The 24951-nt window shown below is 42.6% G+C and overlaps 1 protein-coding gene across 1 annotated transcript in view; it reads left to right on the forward strand.

Moving 5' to 3' along the window:
* LOC126124802 (solute carrier organic anion transporter family member 74D-like) overlaps nucleotides 1–24951 on the forward strand; it is a 241642-nt gene that overhangs the window by 101023 nt on the left and 115668 nt on the right. The window contains exon 2 of the mRNA XM_049915128.1: nucleotides 7462–7643. Coding sequence (XP_049771085.1) covers nucleotides 7503–7643 — 141 coding nt within the window. The 5' untranslated portion in view covers nucleotides 7462–7502. The remainder of the gene's footprint in view (nucleotides 1–7461; nucleotides 7644–24951) is intronic.

A 24951-nucleotide genomic window follows, 5' to 3' on the forward strand; every position in this document is an offset into this window, starting at 1 on the left:
ATCTTCCGAATGCGAAAATATTTTGTTGAGCCCAACCTACATAGGTAGGAATGGTCATGAAAATAAAATAAGAGAAATCAGAGCTCGAACAGAAAGGTTTAGGTGTTCGTTTTTCCCGCGCGCTGCTCGGGAGTGGAATGGTAGAGAGATAGTATGATTGTGGTTCGATGAACCCTCTGCCAAGCACTTAAATGTGATTGTAGAATGAAGGCTTTCACGACCGGTTGACATGGCTGTTGATATACTTTCCGGGATGTGAGGTCGTGGTCCAAGAACTTTTCTGCTCCTTACGGCAAGACTCAGCGGAGCCTCTGAGGAAGTCCAGCGCAGTCCTGGACAAAACGTAAGGAGCAGAAAAGTTCTTGGACCACGACCTCACATCCCGGAAAGTATATCAACAGCCACTTAAATATGAATTGCGAAGTAATCATGTAGATGTAGATGTAGTGTATATATCACACGCGACTTAATTCGAAACAATACGTATCTACTTTGAGAAGACCAGTAAATACAGTTCTGCGGAAATGCGTGAAGGCACACTCGCTGCCATGAGAACTGTTAAGTTTGAAAAATGGGGGAATGATATTGGGGCTCTAAGGACGAGTGGTGAGCCGTGCGTGGACACCTCAGTCGGTACGAGTACTTGCCTGCGAAAAGGAAGGCCCCGGGTCGGAGGCCATGTCCGACAAACAGATTTAATCTGTCAGGAAGTTTCAATTCAGTGCAGAGTGATTCACTCTGGTACTGCACGTTGCTAAAATAATGACAACTGCAACAATACTTACAGTCAAAATTGATTTTCAGTCAGCGAGGTGGCGCAGTAGTCAGCACACTGGACTCGCGCCTTATAGAACGACGGTTCAAATCCCAGCCCGGCCATCCAGATTTAGGTTTTCCGTGATTTCCCTAAATCGCTCGAGGTAAATCCCAGGATGATTCCTTTGAAAGAACACGGCCGATTTCCTTCCTTTTCTAAGGAAGTGAAACACCTCAAGGCGACCTTATGATGTCATTTATTGCGTAGCTGCCAGTTTCGGCGCTTCAGTGTACCATCTTCACGCCTTAGTTGAGGCTGAAGGGGTTATCGCGATCCGTATATATGATGTCTCTGTGGCCGACAACTGGTTTCCGCAGGTTTCCGCAGACTACTTGTAACAGTGATGTCTCTCCAACCATCAACTTTTCAGCGCATATAACCAGTAGTGTCAGAATCCGAGGGAATACAGTAGGGCCGCAAGCGAGGCGACTAATGGACGGAGGACTCCAGTCTGTAGGTGCGACGTATGAAGATTTGGGTCGGACGGGGGACACGCTCGGATAGCCGAAGTGGTTAAGGCGGATAGAGCCGGAAATCACGGTTTGAATCCCGGTATGACACAAATTTTCGTCCGTCGCTGCTGTGTTCTTTCGATACCCCTTTGCAGCAAGAGTCGAAAATATCTTTCGTCAAGTATGCTTCACTCTATTTAGTAAAGCAGATCTTTGGATGATGTGTTTGTAATACAAGCAGTAACATGTGGCTTCTTGATGAAACATCTAGCGTGGACGAACGTGGCCAGTATATGCGGTCTCGAGTTGGCGAAGTATATCAGTTAAGGCTTGGTCGCAACTGTGACTTATTACATTTCTGCTTGCTGTAGACTTCTTGCAGTCCGTTGCCATCACCATCACCAACGAAGACGTCATCAACGTTGCTGTCGCTACCAGTTCTGTCCACAAACGCATCTTCTTCGTATGAAAAATGCAATTATACTGCATCACTGACATAAAATCCGATTCTTCCATCATCCTCACTCATTATTCAGTGAAACCAGTATTTCTACAATCTCGTGGCGTCAAAATGTTTGATCACAGAGGATCAGTTTGAAATAAAAAGATTTATCCTCGTATTATATGATAAAGCGTCAACATAATCAAGAAATACAAATTAATGTAAATGGTGGTTAGCTGTGCGGTCTAACGCACAACCGCGCGGGATTAGCCGAGCGGTCTAAGACGTTGCAGTCATGGTCTGTGCGGCTTGTCCCGGCGGAGGTTCGAGTCCTCCCTCGGGCATGGGCGTGTGTGTTTGTCCTTAGGATAATTTAGGTTACGTAGTGTGTAAGCTTAGGGACTGATGAACTTAGCAGTTAAGTCCCATAAGATTTCACACACATTTGAACATTTTTTTCTAACGCACTGCTTTCCGGGCGGGAAGGCATGCCGGTCCCCCGCACGAATCCGCCAGGCGGATTAGTGTGAGGTCCAGTGTGCTGGCCAGTCTGTGGATGGTGTTTAGGCGGTTTTCCATTTACTTCGGCGAATGCGGCCGGGTTCCCCCCTTATTCCGCCTCAGTTACTCTATGTCGGCGAGTGCTGTGCAGACACTTTCTCCGCGTATGCGTACACCATCATTACTGTACCACGCAAAGATTTTGGTTACACTCGTCTAGTGTGAGACGTTCCGGAGGGAAGGGGGGGGGGGAGGGTCCACTGGGGGCCGAACCGCACAATAACCCTGAATTCGGTGTGGGGCGGCGGTGGGGTGAGTGGACTGCTGTAGCCTGTTGTGGGGTTGTGTGCCATTGAGGCTAGGCGCGATACGAAGCCTCTCCGTCGTTTCGAGGTCCCCAGGTCAATACAATACAATAGAAATGTAAAGCGTCAACATGATCAAGATATGCAAAGTATTGCACTATACACGGAGGTGACAAAACCCATGGAATGCGTAATAATATAGTGTCGGACCTCCTTTGGCCCGACGTAGTGATGCAACACGACGGGGCACGGACTCAACAAGTCGTTTGAAGTCCCCTGCAGAAATGTTGAGCCACGATACCTCTGGAGCCACCCATAACTGCGGAAGTGTTGTCGGTGCAGAATTTTGTATAAGAACTGACCTCTCCATTCTGCCCCATAAATGTTCAGTGGAATTCTTTCGGGCGATCTGGGTCGTTAGATTATTTGTTCAAATCGTCCAATCGCGTAGCCCGGTGACGCGGTGCATTGTCATCCATCAAAATTCCATCGTTGTTGCAAATGATCTCCAAGCAGTCGAAAGTAACTATTTCCAGACAATGTTGTTGGACCAGAGGATCCAGCCCATTCCACATAAAAACACCTCACACCATTATGGAGCCACCACCAGCTTACACAGAGCCTTCTTAACAACTTGGATCCATAGCTTCGTGGAGTCTGCGCCACACTTGAACCCTACCATCAGCTCTTACCAATTGAAATCGGTACTCATCTGACCAGTTCAAGATTCTCCCGTCGTCTAGGGTCCAACCGACATGTTCACGAAGAAGTTCAGGAGTGATGATGTGGAGCTTTTAGCAAGGCACTCGCGTCGGTCATCTGCTGCCATAGCCCCATCAAAGCCAAATTTCGCCGCAATGTCCTAACGGATACGGTCGTCGTACGTCCCACATTGATTTCCGCGGTTATTTTACACAGTGTGGCTTGTCTTTTAGCGCTGAAAATTCTACGCAAATGCATTGCTCTCGGTCAGTAAGTGAAGACCGTCGAATACTGAGTTGTCTGTGGTGAGAGGTAAATGTCTGGAATCTGGTATGCTCGGCACACTGTCGACACTGTGGATCACGGGACACTGAATTCCCTAACGATTTCCGAAATGGAATGTCCCATGCGCCTAACTCCAACTACCATTCCGCACTGAAAGTCTGTCAGTTCCCGTCATGCGGCCATGATCACGTCGGTAACTTTTTCACATAAATCATCTGAGTACAAATTACATGTCTGCCAATGCACTGCCATTTTATGCCTCGTGTACTTGAGATTACCGTCATCTGTGATATGTGCATATCACCACCCCATGACTTTTGTCACTTCAGTGTACACTGTACTGAGCCAGCGGGCACAAGGCATCAGATGTGAAGCTCTGCTATGTGCGCTGACAGCCTCGTGGCATTCAACGTGTTAAAAGGCGATTTTCCTTTTTTTTAATTTGCAGGAGCGCTATTAGCAAAATAAAGCAAAAGTGATCAACAGAACAACGCCAGGACAGAAAAAAAATGAAATTACGACAGTATTTATAGTGACATGCATTCTAGAAGCAACCCATTCATCGCGAAGCTCACAATCAGGTGGACTGAACGCAGTCGGTATTGAGTGAACAGGAATCCCGTAGGCAAGTCTGGCTCTCTCACCAGCACTTGTTGCTAATTTTTTCACCATGGTGATAAGATAAAGTATGACTCCGCTTCACTTACGCCAGATTGCCCTAACAGCTTCATGTGCTGCTCTGTAGTGCCTATGGACGTCACCACAACGTGCCCGTATTTCACTAAACGATGTAGCGAATCGAACTTTTTTCTTACTGCTGCTTTCGTTATAATAAAGGCCCGTAACATGACATTTGAGAAGACAGAAATGAAAAATTATATGGCAGGATAAAGCAAAAGTTATGAATATTTTGTGTAGGCGATGCCCCATAGCTCTTAAATATTTAAAGAAGGTAATTTTTATGCAACATCATGAGCTGATAGTAAAGAAAACGTTGTTTGTTACCAGTTTGAATCCCTCCAAACTTCATCAGGTAATATTACGATATGTACGAGGGGCTCGAAGTCTCTTATGTTTATACAGCGCTATCGACCACGATGGTGCTATTAGTTTTCTTTTACTTTTATTTTTATTTTTTTTACTTCCTTAAGTGCCTTCAGCTCCTCCTTATGATCTCTAAATGCGCCTTTTTCGATGATCAAAGCGAAGCTAAGGAAAGTTCTTCTCTGGAAGCTCTTTCCCCCAGACTCTGTAAACAACATGTCTCTGCTTTGATTGGATTGAGTCAAATCAAAAATAAAAGCGAAACTGGAGATCTGTTATGTAAAACATTTTCCATTGTTCGACGGGTACTGGCAGCTGGAACTAGCCCAACTGCAAGAGACGGATTTTACTGGACACATCTTAGCAATACAGTACCTTGTCGTAGACTTTGTATTCACTTTCTTTTGTACTATATTTGTGACTTTCTGTACCCTGAGTTAAATTGAGAGTGACAGTTTCTCCTGTCTTATAGGGCATAAACCCACTCGTCTCCGCGTCTGTAGTACATCCATGAACTTCAGAGTCTAGAAAACTAGACTGAATGGGATGAATGGATCTTTCTGTATATGTATGCCTCAGTAGCGAGGAATAGTTGAGTTTTATCGTCGACAGTGGGTTGCGGCCTTTCTAAAAAATTAAATGATGATGATGTGGTGGCCCTCAACTACGTACCCTCTGGCTCAGAGTTGAAACATTAAAAGTTTTGGCTGGTTTCGTTGTCTATGGACTGAGATACGTAGTTGTCGCATTACAAGCCAAATACTGCTGAGTCTACGGTATACAATATGAATATAAACATGAATCAAATGGTCGAAGATTCCTATGACTCGGCAATTGCGAATTAATCCAGAAATTTATAAACGAAAGACTGCAATTATATAAAATCTTCAGGTACTATTTTTAATGACTTTAAATGATGAGTATGATAGTAGAAGTACTTTTGAGAATGTGGTGTATTTCTGCAAAACGCTTATTGGTGTCGATAGTCTAGCAATTAAATGAAATATAAGTTGAATAATAGGGAAACAATACATTCCTACTGCATGTAATTAGTTATGAACGACAACATAGCTCGTGAGATATTCACTTCTAAACGCATACTACGTCTTCACTGTAGAAACTACGGAAATCTCACAAGTTCACAAGTTGGCACTCGGAAGTATTTCTATCTCTTGCGACCACGCGCAAACCGCTCCACTCTCCAAGTCTTTCCCGCGAACCTGCGTCCACCGTGCCATCGCATCCAGCCTTCCCGTGTCCTGTCCCGCACTGTCCCACTCAGAAATCTTCTCCCAGTTCCATTCAGTTTCCCCATTCACAAGTGCTGTGACTGGCTAGAGCGCTCGCGTCATGTCTTCAAGCCAACACACCCACACAAACATAATGAAACACATTCGAAATACACAATTTACATTTAAATAACTTGAAATTAAATAAATATTCCTGCAGCTGGACCATAAACAGGCCCTAACACACATTATTAGATACATAAACAAAATAAATAAACATATATCTAAGGAATAGAACAAAAGGTAGGCCAGTAGCCTGATGTCTCTGTGCTTTATAAAGCACAGTAAATATTTAAATTTCTTGATGAATAGTATATATCGGATATAAACAAAGACACAGATGAATAAACATGTTTATAAGCATGCTACTACCCTTTATTCGTGTAAATGTGGAGCACTTATGGCCTGACGCGATCGATAGTAATCGGCCACTTTGACCTTCAATAACTCATGTACTATTCAAGCCTGTAATTTATGCCAATTTAGGTTTACATTAATCGCTTTGTAAATGCATGTCGATCGAGAAAATCATATGAACCGTTTAGATTTTGGAAATTCGTTGCTGTGTGTAATTTATCATCAGATGCTGGACTTTAAATTAATAAAGATATTGAAAATCTGATTACACCGTCAGAATCGTCAAGCAAGTAATGGCAATGTACATGATTCTTTTTGAGGTATCATGATTCATCTGGCTACTATTAATTTCTATACGAACTGTGAAATGTCTGCCATTAAGGTTTCACAAAATCCGCCATCTTTGCCACTCCCGGCGTGTACCCTTCATCGACACAGCGTCACTATGGAATTCCCAGCCATGGGGCTGGACCACGTGCTGGGGCTACCCCTCTTGCTCAGCTATCATTCGGTACAATGTGGTTGCTACCAGTCCACGGCCCGCCAAGAGGCCCCTGCACGGCTACGCCAACTCTGAACTTAGAATATTTCCAGGGCGTCACAACTCGCCCGTTACCTCACAGGGTTCACGTCCTTTGGAGAGGGAAAATAGAGATAAACTGATTTTCATCGATTCGTTACACTCACTTATTATTCTGAATCTCTTACAATGTTTCATTTAATTTTTAAACGTCATCCAAGAGAATTTCATGCATCTCTTGCCGCTGCCATTCAAACAGCTGATTTACTGATGAGGTACCTCCAACAGGTTCAGGAGTAAATCGGTTACATGTTTTAGTACCTGGAGTGAGCTGACTGCTGACTGAAGAGGATAAGTGTCTGAGTGATATAACGTGAAAGTTTCTGATATGGAAGCCTGAATCCTGACGTGAAAAAACCAAACACTCCATAGTAACGGTTTATATGTACCGTACACTGTCTCGTGACTGTTTTGCTTCATTTTTATTGAATTGTGGCATTAGCTGCATCAAAATTTCTTCATGATCGTTTTAGCCTTGACTCATCTTCAGCTGTTCAAACTGAACAACAGCAGCCCCTCTGTCAATTGGAGTACACCGACATACAAATTGCTCCAACGGTTCAATAAAAATATTGCTAGCACTTGCCACTTGTGATTACCTCGTGTCTAAAGAAAAACGTTGGACAAAGTAACAAACTCTTCAGAGTCACGAGCACTAAGAGTGTGTAAAGAATCCTGTGTGTTTAGGAAAGTCCGACCATGAGCAGCGTCGGCAGCTGCTGGTGAGGATGACGCAGTTGGAAATGGTGGCTTCGCGGGGGATTCCCCAGAACGGCTGCGTGCGCAGCCTGCTGCGCGAAGAGGCGGCCAACCTGGCCACAGGTGACGCTCCTGAGGAGAAGGCGCTGCTGCCGCAAGCCGATGTCAGGGTAAGCTCGCACTCAGTTTCTTTCATTTTGGTAATAGTTATTTACGAGGGGCGATTTTACGTCTCAAAGTGTGCAGTATCATCGACGTAAATTCTCAAAATAACCGCTTTCTAAAATAAACAAGTATCGAAATATAAGCTCTCGGCCAGCATGGCCCTCGTCGAAAACAGACGACACACAACACAAATGCAACTCACACACACAGGACTGCAACCTCTGGCAGCTGAAGCCACACTGAAGGCCTTATTTGCCGAAAGCTTATGATGTGCCTATCTGCGACTTAGCAGTTCCGATACATGGTGAGTAGCAACTTTCCTTTTCATAATATTGTTACATTCTATCCCGGATTTTCCATTGTTTGATAACCAATTATCGGCTTTTCATTGCCGTTATTTACAGCAATGAACGTAGACATCGAACAAAGGTTTAACAATTCTCAAACCAGCTGAGACTTTCGCGTTATATGTTTAAACAAACGTAGAATCAAAATATCAGCATAAATAGGTAACTGTAAAAGAACTTAGTGCGTCCTCTGTTCGCTGCTTTGCTCGAAAAGTATTGAGGGGTTGAGAACTACAAAAGCGTTCACTGATATTCTCCTAATGTTCCTAATTTCTTAAATCTCTGCTCAAAAACCATGTTGTAATCGAGGATCATACCACTTACTGGTATTGTGGATGGTCAGTGCTAAAGCGTGAAAACTGAGACTGCAGAACCGTATTTTTCGTGTTAACTTGTCTATTTTCAAGGGCTACAAGCAGATAAAGGCACATTTTGAAAACACAGGCAGCTACTTTCTGTCTTTATTAAGCTATGAATGAGTTGTTAAGTTTTTAATTTGTTACTGTTCTCATAAATCCCTTTATCTATCATTGTATCACAGAAATAATAATAAGTTTTTCAAAAAAATTTTTGGCTTACTTTCTGTTAAATTATTTCAACTGAAGAGGTAGTTTTTAATTAAATATATATTTTTTTACTTTTTAAAGGGAATTTAAATACAATTGACTTTTTACTGACAAAACCAAAAATGCTTTTTCAAAAAAGTCAAGTGAGCAATTAGACAGTAAGCAAAATATAACATTTATTAAGAACAATTACAAGGCATTAGTTAAAATTTCGATAATGAATTAATCCATTGACCAACATTTACTGTCGAATCTGTTCATAAATACTTGTTCATATTGTGTTGATATGTATAAGTAGATCCCTTTCATCTGAAACGATGTCATTCAAAGGCAGTAGAAATCCTTCAGAAGCCACAGAATACCTACCAAGCTCGTTATTAAAAAAAAAAAGTCTGTAAAAATTGTTATCAGGAGAAATAAAAGTAGCTGTTATTACCCATGCCAAACAAAAATCGAAAAATATTGGTTATACTAGCATCGGTTTTAATCGGTTGGTTTTTGCCATCTCCAGTTCATTGCTCTTCAGTGTCAAAAAGAATATGCGTCAACATTATAGGTTTTAAGGAAAAAGTGCGTACATTTGTAGAAAAAACCGTCATTGGACAAATCTATTGACCACCTTGTGGTAACATACAATACAGTTACTCTTACGAAGAGCTTGTGTTTGGGCCATATCTGTGGGAGTAAAAATTTTTGAAACGTCCAGCATTACTCTAGTTCCAAACTGTCTGAAGGAGAAATTTGGAGAGCGAATTAAAGCTCAGGGGGCAGAAATAAAAATCTTTGAGATTTTCCACTGACGTAATACTGTCACAAACAGCAAACGACTTTCGAGAGCACTTTAACGGAATGGACACCGTCTAGAAAAGACGTTGTAAGATGAACATCAACAAAAATAAAACAATGCTAATAGAACGTACTCGAACTGAATCAGGCAATGCTGATAGAAATCAGTTGGGATATGGGACTGAAAGTAGTTGATGTATTTCAGTACACTGCAGAATAACTGACGATAGCCGAAGTAGAGAGTATATAAAATGCAGACTGTCAATTTCTAGAAAGGCGTATCTGGAAATATAACATTTATTAACATGGAATATGAATTTTAAAAAATGGTTCAAATGGCTCTGAGCACTATGAGACTTATCAGTCCCCTAGAACATGAATTTAAGTGTTAATAAGTATTTTCTTAAGGTATTCGTGTGGAACGTAACCTAGCACGGAAGTGAAACCCGGACAGTAAGCAGTTCAGAAGCTTTTGAGATGTACTGGTACAGTAGAATGCTGAAAATTAGGTGGGTGAACTGAGTAACTGATGAAGAACCATTGAATCGAACTGGGTGAAGAAGAAATTCGCGGCACAATCTGACTAAAAGAAAAGATAGGTTAATAATACAGTATATACCTGAGGCATCAAGGAATTGCAGAGTGGTAATGGAAAGTGGTGTGCGGGGGAGGGGGGGCGTGTAAAAGTTGTAGAGGTTGATCAGGGCTTAAATACAGTGAAGAGGTTCAGATGTACACACATTGCAATAGTTACGTGGAGATGAATAGGCTTGCACAGCATAGATTAGCGTGGAGAGATGTGCCAAACTGAAAACCACAACAACAACTGTAAGATAAACTGCAGTTTACTCATTGTTATTTGATTTTAATCTGCTAAGTATTACCGTCTTCTATCCCCATTAATTCCATAGGCGACAACTATTTACACCAATTTTTAAGAAAGGGCTGAATATTGCAGTTTAACATTCAGCTGACAACCTAGAGATTAAAAACGGAACACAAGCACGACTTGGACAACAACGAGGAAAGGGATCGGCTGTCTTTTTCGAAGTATCTATCTCCCAATCTGACTTAAGAAAAACACATACAACGATAATATGAGTGACCGGAGAGGATACGAACCCCTCTCCTCCCAAATGCGAGGCCAGGGCCGTTAACCAATGCGCCATCTCGCTCGGTCATTTCGTTTAATGTTTCGAAGCGAATTTCTGCTTCTAAAAGTTGGAAACACAAAGTGGCCTATTTACTTTGTAGTAGGTAATGAATTATAGTACTATAATGAATATTTTTGCACCATTTAATATTGGTGAAATACTTCTCAAATGTGTCCTTTTCCAATGAGAGAAATATTCTTTAGTGAGATCTCCCCTCAATAAAAGTAGAAAAGAGGTTGCAAATAATGACAGTTCGTAGTAATTGTCAAATGTATTCTCAGAGCGAGATGGCGCAAGGTATTTGACTCTTATACGGAAGACTGATTGTTCGAATTCCCTTTCTGCCATCCGCATTAAGTTTTTCTGTAATTTACCTAATCAATTATGGCTAATGCCGGCATGGTTTTTTGAAAAGAACGATTAGTTTCGTTCCCCATAGTTTCCAGTTTATTATGCTCCGACTTTCTGACCTTGTAGAATTTTTTTATACACTTCCTCTATTACCGGTTCTCTATATTGTATTTATCCAGCCGGGTTTCGTGAGAGCTACGTTGTCTTCCAAAGATTTCTGTTTAACTTCTCTGAAGTTCTCTGAGGACCTCTCTTACACAAATAAGTTGTATCGACATATTACGATCCTGTTAGTACTCCTCTGAATTCATTTGATTTTCGCTACCTTGTCTACTTGCCGATTCCAAACAATAGAGCCGATCTAAGTGTCTGTAGTAGACACTTAACTTAAGTACGATTGTACGAGTAATGCCGTCAGTCATTACTGTTACTCTTAAGATTCATTTCAAGGCCAGGGCCTTTGAATCATTCTGGCCTGTTACTCTTCGTCGACTACCCACTAATGAGCTGGATGCAGTTAGCGTTGGCCGGCTAAATACTCCATTGACGTATACTGAGCGTCATGGATGATGGGAACTTCGTCTTCTTGAGCTTCTACGCCAGTCAAGTTGGGTACCGTGAGGTCCACATCTCAACTCGTGGTGGTTTAATAATTCTATATACTGTGTCTTTAGTGTGACATCGGTCCTAGACAGCGCCCTCAGCCGCGAACGACATCGGCAGATGGTGAGTATAATTGAAGTATAACACTAAACCGTACGAAATGGTGTGGTGATTCACACCGAGGTACTGCCAGACTGGTTTCTAAAATTTAGAATGTGGATGGGCTTCCACCTAATTTGCTTCACACTCTAAATAATTGTACGCTAAAAAGTCATTTGCAAATGAGGAATACTTAATCGTCTTAGTTATGTAAAGTAAGCTGAAAACTAGTCTTCGGATAACAGTATGACATATGTTTCAGAAATCTGTTACTGAATTATGCAAAACTAAACTAAACTTTTGTTTTTGATATGTTGTCGTTGTGGTCGTCAGTCCGCTGGTTTGATGAACCTCTCCACGATAGTCTATCCTATGTAGGCTTCTTCAGTTCCGAATAATTACTGCTACCCACATCCGTATGACCTGCTAACTGCGTCCATCCCTTGTTCTCCCTTTGCAATTTTTACCTCCCATCACTTCTCACTATTACCAAATCGACGATTCCTTCATAGCATAGAATGTGTCCTATCGACTGATTCCTTATTTTAATGAATTTCTTTTCTCCCAAATTCGAGTCAACTAGATCTACCCATCTAATCATCAGCATTCTTCTGCAGCATCACATTTCAAAACCTCGTATTCTCTTCTAGTCTCAACTGCTTACTGTCCACGTTTCAGTGACGTGGCTACACTCCAGACAAATACATTCAGAGAAGACTTCCAAACACTTCGATTTATGTTCGATGCTAATAGATTCCTCTTTTGCAGGTATTATTTCTCCGTTATAGCCAGTCTGCATTTGATAACCTCTCTACTTCGACCACCGTGAAGTATTTTGCTGCCCAAATAGCAAAACTGGCGCGCCAGGTACATATTCGGTACTCTGCGTCCGCGAGCCCGACTTTACTCCACCACCAGCAATGGAGGGTAAAGCTTTGACAATGCCAGCAACTCGTCCTGGCGAAACGTCGAAAAAATCACGAAACAAACGTCGGCCGAAGAACCCGAGACAGAAGCCAACGGGCAGTTCGTCAACAAGTGGCCACGAAAGCCTTAACAATTTTGCACTACTTATAGTATTTCATTTCCTAATCTAATTTCCTCAACATCACCTGATTTTATTGGACTACATTCCTGTACCTTTCTTATACTTTTGTTCATATTATTCTTACAACCTCTTTTCAACACACTGTCCATCTTGTTCAACTGCTCTTGCAAGACATTTACCCTCTCTGACAGTATTACGTCATTGGCAAATCTCAACGGTTCTATTTCTTCTCCTTGAACTTTAATTGTCTTTCCAAATTTCTCCTTGGTTTCCTTTACTATTTGCTCACTACACAGACTGAATAACATGGCGGAGAGGCCACACCTCTATATCACTCCTTTCTTAATAGATTCTCTTTCATATCCTTGGACTGCTATAACTGCAATCTGGTTTCTGTACAGGTTGTAAATAAGTTTTCGATCTCTACATTTTATCCCTGTTAACTTCAGAAATCAAACAGTGTGTTCCGTTCAAAACTCTAAATCTACAAATGCTATAAATGTAGGTCTTCCTTTATTCAGTCTAACTTGTAAAGTACGTCGTAAGGTCAGTATTGCCTCGTATGTTCCCTGGAACCCAAGCTGATCTTCCCTTTGATCGGCTTGAATCAATTTTTCATTTTTTGTAAGTAATTTTTGTCAATAGTTTGCCCTCATGACTTATTAAAATGCGGTAATATTTACAACAGTCAGTACCAGTCTTTTTTTTGCATTGGGTTTATAACATTTTTCCTGAAATAAAGGTATATTTCTCTTGTCTCACATATCTTGCACAACAGGTGGGATAATTTCGACGTACAGTCCAGGATCATGAAATTTATCTCTGATTTCGAGTGGCACGACGAATAGATAGTGGTCGCATACAACCAATGTAAATTCATTTGTAATTTAAGTGTGGGGAAGACGTACCTAATATTATTCCTGAATGACCTGTACTTTCTGAAATCAACCAAGCGACTGGATTGTTATTAATTTAAGACGCTGAATAGGACCGCATGAAATTCACAAGAGTTGTATTTTATAGGAGAAGTGAAAAACGTTTGTGAACGTATTAGATAGGAGTTTAATTTGTATAAACTCTTTGCGTAACGAACAAAAGTCATGTGAGCTAATTACTCTCACGTAAAATGAATTAAGCAAGTCCACGGTGTTAAGTATAAAAAGTTGAATAAAAAATATAACGAACAAGTTTTAGCTGCATCGGCGAAATTGAATCACGGAAGTCTGTGTGTAATACGTTGTATTTTTCAACCAAAACTTCAAAAATGATAGATCTTTAATTTAGGTTCGCGAGTCGATGTTCTGCCCTTGAGAGATTGAATTAAACTCCTATCTAATACGTTCACAAACGTTTTTCACTTCTCCTATAAGCTTTGTAATGTTGATCCTTCTGTCTAAGAGAATTTAAAGCGACCTATTATGTAGGCAAAATCATTTTTTGACATCGTGACCCAAGAGTGGGGGTTTATTTTCGTAGTTGTTTTATTTACGTATGGTCACTAGCATTTGCCACATCCTTGTAATCTTAAGCCTCCATCGCGACAACACTGAATAGTTGTACATGCTTTCTTAGACTCACATCTGTCTTCTAGAAATTTCAGATTTCGGTTCATTACTGGAAAAAGGTGTATTAGCCCGAAAACAAATGCTTGATATTTCCACGTTTGTTTTCTAACCTCACCATATAGTTTACGTCAATTGAGTCCTTCTAGCACTTGCAGAAGATGCTCTCTTGAGGATCCCAGCCACGACGACTGTTACCTCATACGACTATAAGAATGATATAAAAATTAAAAGTAATGAAGTTGCTCTTGATAGCATAGTTTTCTCTATGCCAAAGCCTTCACATTTCCCATTAATACCACATTTGGAGAGGTGAAGTTATTCCCTCAAGCGACTTGCCGGCTTCACCATGCTGCTGCCAAGAGTCCTTGCTATGTTATCCGCCAAAAAAATTAAGTTCCATTTCGTGACTTGCCTGATTACTGAAGCATCAGTTGTTTCATAAAAGTGTAAAATCCCCACAAAATTAATGAATCTCTTTCCCAGCGTTGAGCTTCGGAAATAAGATCGGATTCTTATTCATTCTTGGCAATGAACTTCTGTAGAAAGCTATTCCCTTTTTCGGTATTGTAATGAAATTACAAATGTGTATCCTACGTATGGATGACAGTCACGTGTGGATGTGCAGAATCGTGTCGAGTTTTTATTGTTATGGTCGTTCCTGAGAGACAAAGGAGCGATCTGATAAAATCCTATGCCAGCACACTGAGTAACAGCAGTGGAGTCGCTGAGGTTAATGTCTTCATCCGACGCACGGTAGGAGTACGCAGACGGTTTAATTATGGAGCTGTCGGTATGGACAATGCGCGACCTAATTATTTGTGGTATTGACTGGTCGTGTTGTCTAACAGGTTGGTCGTGCACCGTTGCTTCAAAGCCCGTGCACACAATAAAGAACTGTTTCTCAGACCTTACTTAGTAGATAGACAAATTAGCGAAAAAATGAAGAAACATAATAACCAAAAAATTTTTAAAAAATCGATAAAATAGTTGTATAAAATTCTATAGGATAATGATGCAGACTGAATAAAATAGTTTAAAACTAAAGCCAATGGGTGTTCCTGACAAAATTTCCGTATACACTGCCTGAAAACAATCGCAACACAAAAAAAAATGATTAATGAGGCGCAATTAAATTTTGGAAATACTGTTATCTAGGCAGTGTGCGATTTTCAGGGGGGGGGGGATGGGGGGGATTTCACCCCCTCTGCATCAGACCATCCCCTCTTCTGGTTTTAGTTTATGCATCCCTACCTGGGATGTTTATTTCCCACGCACTGGAGTAAAACTTTACATATAATTTCCATTTGTGGAGCCGAATACTGAAAGTTTTTAATACAGTCTTACTTAATACTATTAATATGTTTGCTTATTAATTTTGAAGAAGTTTTATGTAGTAGTTAAGCATTTTAAAACATTTAGAACTAAATGACAAGGCGACGCACGCCACATTTCCGTAGCATGCCACAGTGTTGCAAGACGTCGCCCTAGCGTAAACGAGGCTTTAGAGCCAGGTTTGTATTGTATGGTGGATGTGATGTGTTGCGTACGAAACTAAAACCTGCAATCAGACCCAAACGTCGTGAAAAACTGTGAAGAGGTGTCATCCTGCAGCAAGATAACGCTCGCCCACATTCTGCCAAACGGGCAGCCGACGCAATAAAGGAGTTAAGATTCGAGGTGCTGGAACATCCACTATACAGTCCAGACCTGGCTCCAAGCGATTTTCACATGTTTGGACCCTTAACGGAAGCACTACAGGGAAGAAGATTTGAAAGTGACGAAGATGTCATTTCTGTGGTGCAAAATTGGTTACAGATGCAACCGAAAAACGTATTTTCTGATGAAATAAAATAACTCGTAAAACGTCGGGAAAACTGCAGTGAAGTCCAGGGAGGTTACGTAGAAAAATAACGCATGTTTCAGTTTTCTATCGTCAGAATAAGTACAGCTTCTCACAAATATGCCTTTACTTTTTGAATTTCCCTCGTATACCTATATGTAGATGATTTTGTAAATAAGCTTTCCCTATAATGTACTTTTAAAGATATAACAAGGGATGGCTTTTCTTATAGTGCATACACGTGAATAGTGAGTTTCGGCATTAACATCTATTTATAAATAACTGTAAGTAACATATGTAATTATACTAACCCCCTAAGACATCCCCCCCCCCCTCCAATGGTAAAAGCACAAATCGCACACTGTTTCTAGGTAACATACTTAACTGATTCATGCTGCAATATCGTAGGTTAATGTAAGCGTGAGGTAAACCATTGCAAATGTGAAATCCTGGTACATTAATAAAAGGTGTAACCGCCAGAATCTAGAATGCCAGCGTGCAAGCGTCCATGTATTGTATTCTAACCGTGCTGGATGCTAGTTTGTGCGATGGAGTTCCAGGCCTGTTTCACTTGGTCAATAGAGGGACGGTTAGTGTCGATTGTGGATGAAGCTGTAGCAGCCGTCCAATGATGTCCCCTATGTGCGCGACTGGAGACAGATCTGGTGATGCAGCAGGCCAACGCAACATGTCGACACTCTGTAGAGCATGTTGGGTTACAAAATCGGTATGTGGGCGAGCGTTATCCTGGAATGATGCTCATGAGTGGCAGACGATCGAAACACCAGACTGACCTACAGATCTGCAGACATGCAAACAGGTTCAAAAACGGTTCAAAAGGCCCTGAGCACTATGGGACTTAACAGCTGAGGTCATCAGTCCCCTAGAACTTAAAACTACGTAAACCTAACTAACCTAAGGACATCACACACATCCATGCCCGAGGCAGGATTCGAACCTGCGACCGTAGTGGTAGCGCGGTTCCAGACTGAAGCGCCTAGAACCGCTCGGCTACATCGGCCGTCCATGCAGTCAGGGTGCGTGGGATAACCACTAGTGTTTCTGCTGTCATACGAAATCGCATCCTCATGCATAATTCCTATTTTTTAACCCTTTACTCACCTGACCAGAGGTCCTGTTCTTCCTGCCACACTACTTTACTAATCGCACTACATCTGACCTCAACCTATCCATGTACCTCTTTAAATTCTTCAACCTCCCTACCGGATTAATGGGTCTACATTACACGCTCCGATCCATAAAATGCGAGTTTCGTTTTCCCTGATGACGATATCTTCCTGAACAGTTCCCGCCTGGAAATCCGTACGGGGGGACTATTTTAACTAAGTAATATTTTACCCAGTACGAGATCACTATAATTTCACCATACAGAAGATGTGCATACCCTTGAGCAAAATAATGGCTGTAGTTTCCCCTTCCTTTACGTCGTTCGCAGTACCAGCACAGAAAGACCATGGCCACTAATATTACAAGATCAGATCAGTCATCCATACTGTTGTCCCTGCAACTACTGAAAGGATTGTTGTCCCTCTTCAGGAATCATATGATTGTGTGGACTCTCCACAGGTGCCCCTCGTTCGTCATTGCACTTTCGGGTCATCTACCTGTATCATTGACGCATGAGGTCAACTAACCTCGACAAGGGGTACTATACATTTATACGAGTAAATTAAAATCCCATGCAGCGTTTGTCTCTCTGTATGTAAAGGTTAATCTCAGGAACTTCTGTAGGTCTTTTTATTGCAGTTTTCACTAACAGATAGACGAATTCACGAGAAAGGTTTCTGTATGTAATTTATTACCGCTGCACCAGGCTAGTCGCGCAGCTGCAGTGTCTTAGTGCTACCTGCGTCTAATTCGGGGTGACCGCTACAGTAGATTCTAATTGCATGTAGTACAACTTACCGCACTGTGCACTGCAGCTACTCGTCTCATAAAGATACCGTACGTATCGGCACCAAAAGTTCGCAGGGATCTACATCTACACTCCAAAAGCCACAATACGGTGTGTGGAGGAGGGTACTTTGTGTACCACTGTCACTTCCCCCTTTTCCTGTTCCGGCCGCGAATGGCTCGTGAGAAGAACGAATGTTGGTAAGCTTCCATGTGAACTCGAATATCTCTAATTTTATCTTCTTTGCCTTTTTGCGAGATATGGGCAGGAGGAAGAAATATGTTGGCGGACTCTTCTAAAAAAAATGGTTCAATTGGCTCTGAGCACTATGCGACTTAACTTCTGAGGTCATCAGTCGCCTAGAACTTAGAACTAATTAAACCTAACTAACCTAAGGACATCACACACATCCATGCCCGAGGCAGGATTCGAACCTTCGACCGTAGCGGTCACGCGGTTCCAGACTGAAGCGCCTAGAACCGCACGGCCACACCGGCCGGCGGACTCTTCTAGGAAGAACTTTAAAAGTAAATCACATCGTGATGCAGAGCGCCTCTCTTCAGGATGTGACACTGGAATTTGCTGGTTTTTTTTTTCATGACATTTTCGTATCTACTAAAGGAACCTTTAACGAAACGCGCTACTCTTCTTCTGATCTTCTCTACTTTCCCTACCAACCTTATGTGGTAAGGATTTCAGACAGAAGAGAGATATTCAGGTATTGCTCGAAAGAGGATTTTGTAAGCTACATCATTTACGGGTGGAGTAAGTCATAAGGCACCCGTATCCATCTCGACTGTACTTCATTTTTGCTCAACAACGTCTGCATTAGGAGATATTTAATATTAGCCAAAAACCCTAATGTCTGTAAAGTAGAAATATTTTGACTCATTTCCGTAGCGAGTGAATGGTATATCCTTTCTGCCAAGGGCTGGAAATTAGTAGGAATGCAAACGGCGGCATATGCTCCGCCGGAGATCCTTGCATCGTTTGCTTCTAATGAATGAGCAGACATCCTATGTGACCCTTTCCCTCCATTGTAAACTTTCCTGACATTGGCAGACATGCTTCTGAAGCACTTGTACTCGTCCATCTTTGTGTACCAACATGGGCGAAGACTTTTAATCCAGACGACGTGTACCCATTCTTCTAACAGCGAATAGCGACATTCTTGAACCCATGAGAACGCCTATAACCAGTGAATTATAATTAGCACAAATATTCGTACAGAAAGTTATTCCCTGAACCCCAGAGCGATAGCTGAGCAGGTGTTGTTGACCAAACCCTAAGTAGGACATGAACTGATGAACAGTTCCTCGCTCATCGTTGTTATGTTTCGAGATGGACGATAACGATTCCTCTAATCGACAAGCTATTCACGTTGGTAATAGAGGTTGGTAGTAATCAATTAGCCAGAATCGAAGTACTAAAGGCAAGATTTCAGTTGACGAAAAGGAAAAGAGAATTAAGGGAATATCGTGACAAAAGAGTGGTAGAATTTATTGACTTAAACCGAACCATTCAGAATCTTTTACATGTTGATGACAGTAATTTTAGTGTATCACATGAGAGAAAACTGAAGCATGACCAAAATAAAGTAGGTACTTTCGCTTGGCAGGTGTCACGTAATACCTGTCAGGATTTCGGATGTTTATCGTCCGGATACCAGGTGTTTCACTGACATTGAGATATCGAGCAGTCTTCAGCGAGGACTGCTCCGCAGGGATCCTAAAAATTATGCAGTTACTCATGTGTAACTTCTCTCTCTAGGCCTCTTAGAAGATGAACATCACAACAATATGTGTGATAAATTTACGTGAGCATTCTGCGCCACTTCCATTCGCTGTCGTGCAGCTGAGACGGATACAAAGTTGGTGGTCTTCGCAGCGTGCCCTTTCTGAGAGTCGATTAGCGCCACTTGCCAGAAGTGTTTCAAGTGGCGACCTTTCCACGAAGTACATGACCTACGCGATATCACCGGCTAACGACGGATGATCGTACGGATGCCTCTAATGACCAGTTAGCAACAGATGGCAGACCAACCGTTTCCTGTGAATTGCTGACCAGGAATATCTATTTCCGCTGCTATACTGTACCAATAGGTACTATGTTCACGAGAAGTTCCCTGAATTTACAGTTCCTCTGTGGAAAGTGTGTGCCTCGCCTGTCCACAGAATGTTTAACAGCTAATTTTCATTCTTTTCTATTTACAGAAAAACACATTATACAGATCCTGGATGTGTCACCAAAGAAGCAGTCTGTAAATAGTGTACATTGCTGATTTCTTGTTATATCTCTCTAAAAGTGGAGAAAAACATTTCGTGACAAGTTTTTGTTTGGGGCGTGGCAACAAGTGGATTAGATACTTGGGCCTTCCTGAAGGAGGAAAGAAGCGATTAAAAGAACGCCAGAAGTGGTGCTGAAGGGCAGTGCTGCGGTTCTCTGGGCAAGTAGTAGAACGTATGAAGAGATATGGAGAAACGCAAAAAAGAAAGTAACCTTTAATGGCAATAACTGAAGAGCGTCGCAGTAGTTAGATCGTAAATTTCTTGTGTCACTCGTCTTGGTGGGAAAGTGTGAGAGTAAAAGGAAGGCTATTATCAGAATTCGTAGACGGCGTCAGAAGATACAATTCATATCAGCAAAAAACAACACGATTAGCTCATGGAAGATTAGAACACAATGCTGCCTGCCAGTTATAGGGACAAGGAGAAGGAGAAGGAGAAGAATAAGAAAAAGACTTTTTGAGGGTGATCCAAAGTCGTGCTCATAAAGACTTATACATAATACCACTTCGTTTCGGAACTTCAGATTCATAGCATCCCATGTGTGCAGAAGCTTACGCTTGCGCTTGCGTCTCCGTCACGTGTTCTCATGTACAAATCCAAAATATGCTCTTCGTATCCTACTTATTTTGCGCCCAAAAGCCTTTCTCTTTAAATTCCTCCAAGACATTTCCTCATGAACAACAAGACATCTGTTGCTTTGTAGCGTTAATGCCACTCGCTCGACTATTGATGAACAAATGTGCACATGCGTACTGTTAATCTTGATAACATCTCGTAGAGACGTCTTGGCGTAACACAACTTTCAACTTCGTAGCCCAAGTTAAATACAAGAAATCCAGTTTCATTACGCACCACAACATACTTTCATGTGTGACAGATCAATGTCAGCAGTCACACGCTGCATGACGAACAAAGCCGAAATATACAGGGTGGCCGGAAAAAATCTGAAAATTTGTATGTTGGAGGGTAGGCTGTGCTCAGAATAATCGTTAAGAAAAAGTTCGATACGTTGCGCCGCTTCCAGGTTAAACAGCATTAAAATTACCCATCAGGCCATTGCACGAACAAATTCAAGCGGCCCGCCAGAGATTGTGTCGACAAATGTGTTCTTCGTTTAGTTTCCTAAAACCCTTCAAGAGAGAGATACAAAAATTGGACATGGGATCGAACCCGACCAAAAGGCTGAGCAGTCTCGCGCGCTATCATCTACGTTTCTACGGTACGAGAACAACTGACGCTAACTTTATCTGGCGGGGAGCTTGAATTCGCACGCGCAACGGCCTGATTGGCTGACTTCAGTGCTAATAAACTCGGTAACGGCACAACGCATCGACCTTTTTTCTTAACATTGACTTCTCAGCGCAATCTACCCTGCAACACTATTAGAAGCTTCTCAGATTGTTTCTGACGACCCCGTATATTTAAACAGCTACAGTCAAAAGTCCTGAGAATCCAAAGGATCAGCTGCTGGTAAGAAATAAAACTCTTACGGCAGCATCTTCCCTTAATAAATTAATTGCGTAGACTTCTTATGTTGAATATGCTTCGGGCTATTAAACTGAAAACTTGACACAATCTTTTTCACAAAGAAGAACCCAAAAGTAACGAGTATTGTAGGATTACATGCTTTACCCTTCACTGTTCTCTTACGTATTATTGTTCCTTGACAACATTCCCTTTCGGTAAAGTTTCTCACAGTTGATGGAAACAGATTTTACAGATGTCCGAAGTTACGCCACAATGTGTCTCCAGTGATTGGGGGGTCAATGTGGAGGCTGGCCGGCTGGCCCGCTGGCCTCTCCCGTTCATCCTGTCAGTGGGCAGGTGGCCGCTCCTTCAGCAGGGCCAGAGCAGGCACACGGGGGCAAAGGCTTGCTGGTTATTTGGAGCTCCAGCGTTAGGCGGGTGATGGAGCCCCTTAGGGAAATAGCGTACAGGGCTGGAAAGAATTCCAACGTGCACTCGGTTTGTCTTCCAGGGGCCTCATCCAAGATGTGGAGGCGGCCTTGCCTGCGGCTATCAAGCGTATGGGGTGCAAGTAGTTGTTCACGTCGGCACCAATGATGCCTGTCGCTTGGGTTCTGAGGCGATCCTCAGTTCGTACAGGCAGCTGGCGGATTTAGTGAAGACCGCTGGCCTCGCTCGCGGGGTGCAAGCAGAGCTCTCTATTTGCAACATCGTTCCCAGAGTGGATCGGGGTCCTTTGGTTTGGAGCCGAGTGGAGGGTCTCAACCAGAGGCTTCGTCGAATCTGTGACAGTCTTGGCTGCAGATTTCTTGACTCGCGCTGTTGGGTGGGGAATTGTAGGACGCCCCTAGATAGGTCAGGGGTGCACTACACAAAGGAAGCGGCTACTCGGGTAGCAGAGTGCTTGTGGCGTGCACATGGGGTTTTTTTAGGCTAGGCAGTAGTGCGAGGTGTCCTGATGAACAATCACCAGACGACGTGCAAGGAGGGGAAACAGGACGCGCTCAGTGTAAAGACACTTCAGCTATCAAGATATTAGCAGTAAATTCAGAGTGTTTGGAATAAAGTTCCTGAAGTTACTGCCCTCCAGGAAGCGTGTGGCGCGCAAATTACTCTCGGGACTGAGACCTGGCTGAACCCTGAGATAGGACGTTCTGAAATATTTAGTGAGGGTTGAAACGCGTATCGGAAAGACAGATTAGACACCGTAGGAGGTGGTGTCTTTATTGCAGTTGACAAAAATATTGTGTCTACTGAGGTCGAAGTAGAGTGTGATTGTGAAGTTATCTGGACACGTTTAACAGAGCTAGGAGAAATTAAGTTAATTGTTAGGTGCTATTACCGGCCACCAGGTTCCACCGTGACAGTTCTAGAATCATTCAAAGGGAGTCTACACTCCGTATCGCAGAAGTACCCGGCTCATACTATATTAGTCGGAGGCGACTTCAAAAATGGTTCAAATGGCTCTGAGCACTATGGGACTCAACTGCTGAGGTCATTAGTCCCCTAGAACTTAGAACTAGTTAAACCTAACTAACCTAAGGACATCACAAACATCCATGCCCGAGGCAGGATTCGAACCTGCGACCGTAGCGGTCTTGCGGTTCCAGACTGCAGCGCCTTTAACCGCACGGCCACTTCGGCCGGCCGGAGGCGACTTCAACCTACCTAGTATAGACTGGGATGTCTATGGATTACAGGTGGTACAGACAAGCCGTCGTGTGAATTACTTTTGAAAACATTATCCGAAAACTGTCTTGAGCAGCTAAATCGACAGCCAACGCGTAATGGAAATATTTTAGATCTGGTAGCCACGAACAGACCAGACCTCATCGACGGTGTCAGTGCTGAGACAGGGATTAGTGATCATGATGTTGCCATTACGACTATGATTACGAAAGTTAAAAAGTCGGCCAAGAAGGCTAGGAGAGTATTCTTACTGGAAAGAGCAGATAAGCAGTTGATAGCATCCCAATTAGTAAATGAATCGAGTTCATTCACTTCCGGTACGATGGACGTGGAAGAATTATGTGCAAATTTTAAACACATTGTAAATCACGCATTGGAGAAGTATGTGCCGAAAAAGTGGGTTATGGACGGAAAAGACCCACCGTAGTTTAACAGCGCAATTCGGAGAATGCTCAGGAAGCAAAGAAAGTTGCACTCGCGGTACAAGAAAGATCGGGAGAATGAGGACAGGCAAAAGTTAGTAGAGATTCGTGCTGCTGTAAAATGAGCGATGCGTGAAGCATACAACCACTACTACCGTCATACCTTAGCAAAAGATCTTGCTGAAAACCCAAGGAAATTCTGGTCTTACGTAAAATCTGTAAGCGGGTCCAAGGCTTCCACCCAGTCACTCACTGATCAGTCTGGCCTGGTAACGAAAGACAGTAAAACGAAAGCTGAAATTTTAAATTTAGCATTTGGGAAATCTTTCACGCAGGAGGTTCGTACAAACATACCGCCGTTCGAGTCTCGTACAGATTCCCGTATGGAGGACATAGTCATAGACATGCCTGGGGTTGTGAAGCAGCTGAATGAGATGAAAATAAATAAATCGCCAGGTGCTGATGGGATTCCAATTCGGTTTTACAGAGAGTTCCTTACTTAGCTTGCACTTATCGCGAATCTCTTGCCTGACGTAAAGTCCCGAGCGACTGGGAAAAAAGCGCAGGTGACGCCTGTATATAAGAAGGGTAGAAGGACGGATCCTCAAAATTACAGACCAATATCCTTAACATCGGTTTGTTGCAGGATTCTCGAACATATTCTCAGTTCGGATATAATGAATTTCCTTGACACAGAGAAGTTGCTGTCCATGCATCAGCACGGCTTTAGAAAGCATCGCTCCTGCGAAACGCAACTCGCCCTCTTTTCACATGATATTTTGCGAACCATGGATGAAGGGTATCGGACGGATGCTATATTCCTTGACTTCCGGAAAGCGTTTGACTCGGTGCCCCACTGCAGACTCTTAACTAAGGTACGAGCATATGGGATTGGTTCCCAAATATGTGAGTGACTTGAAGACTTCTTAAGTAATAGAACCCAGTACGTTGTCCTCGATGGTGAGTGTTCATCGTAGGTGAGGGTATCATCTGGAGTGCCTCAGGGAAGTGTGGTAGGTCCGCTGTTGTTTTCTATCTACATAAATGATCTTTTGGATAGGGTGGACAGCAATGTGCGGCTGTTTGCTGATGATGCTGTGGTGTACGGGAAGGTGTCGTCGTTGAGTGGCTGTAGGAGGATGCAAGATGACTTGGACAGGATTTCTGATTGGT

Source organism: Schistocerca cancellata, chromosome 1 (genome assembly GCF_023864275.1).
Source record: "Schistocerca cancellata isolate TAMUIC-IGC-003103 chromosome 1, iqSchCanc2.1, whole genome shotgun sequence".
Lineage (NCBI taxonomy): Eukaryota > Metazoa > Arthropoda > Insecta > Orthoptera > Acrididae > Schistocerca > Schistocerca cancellata.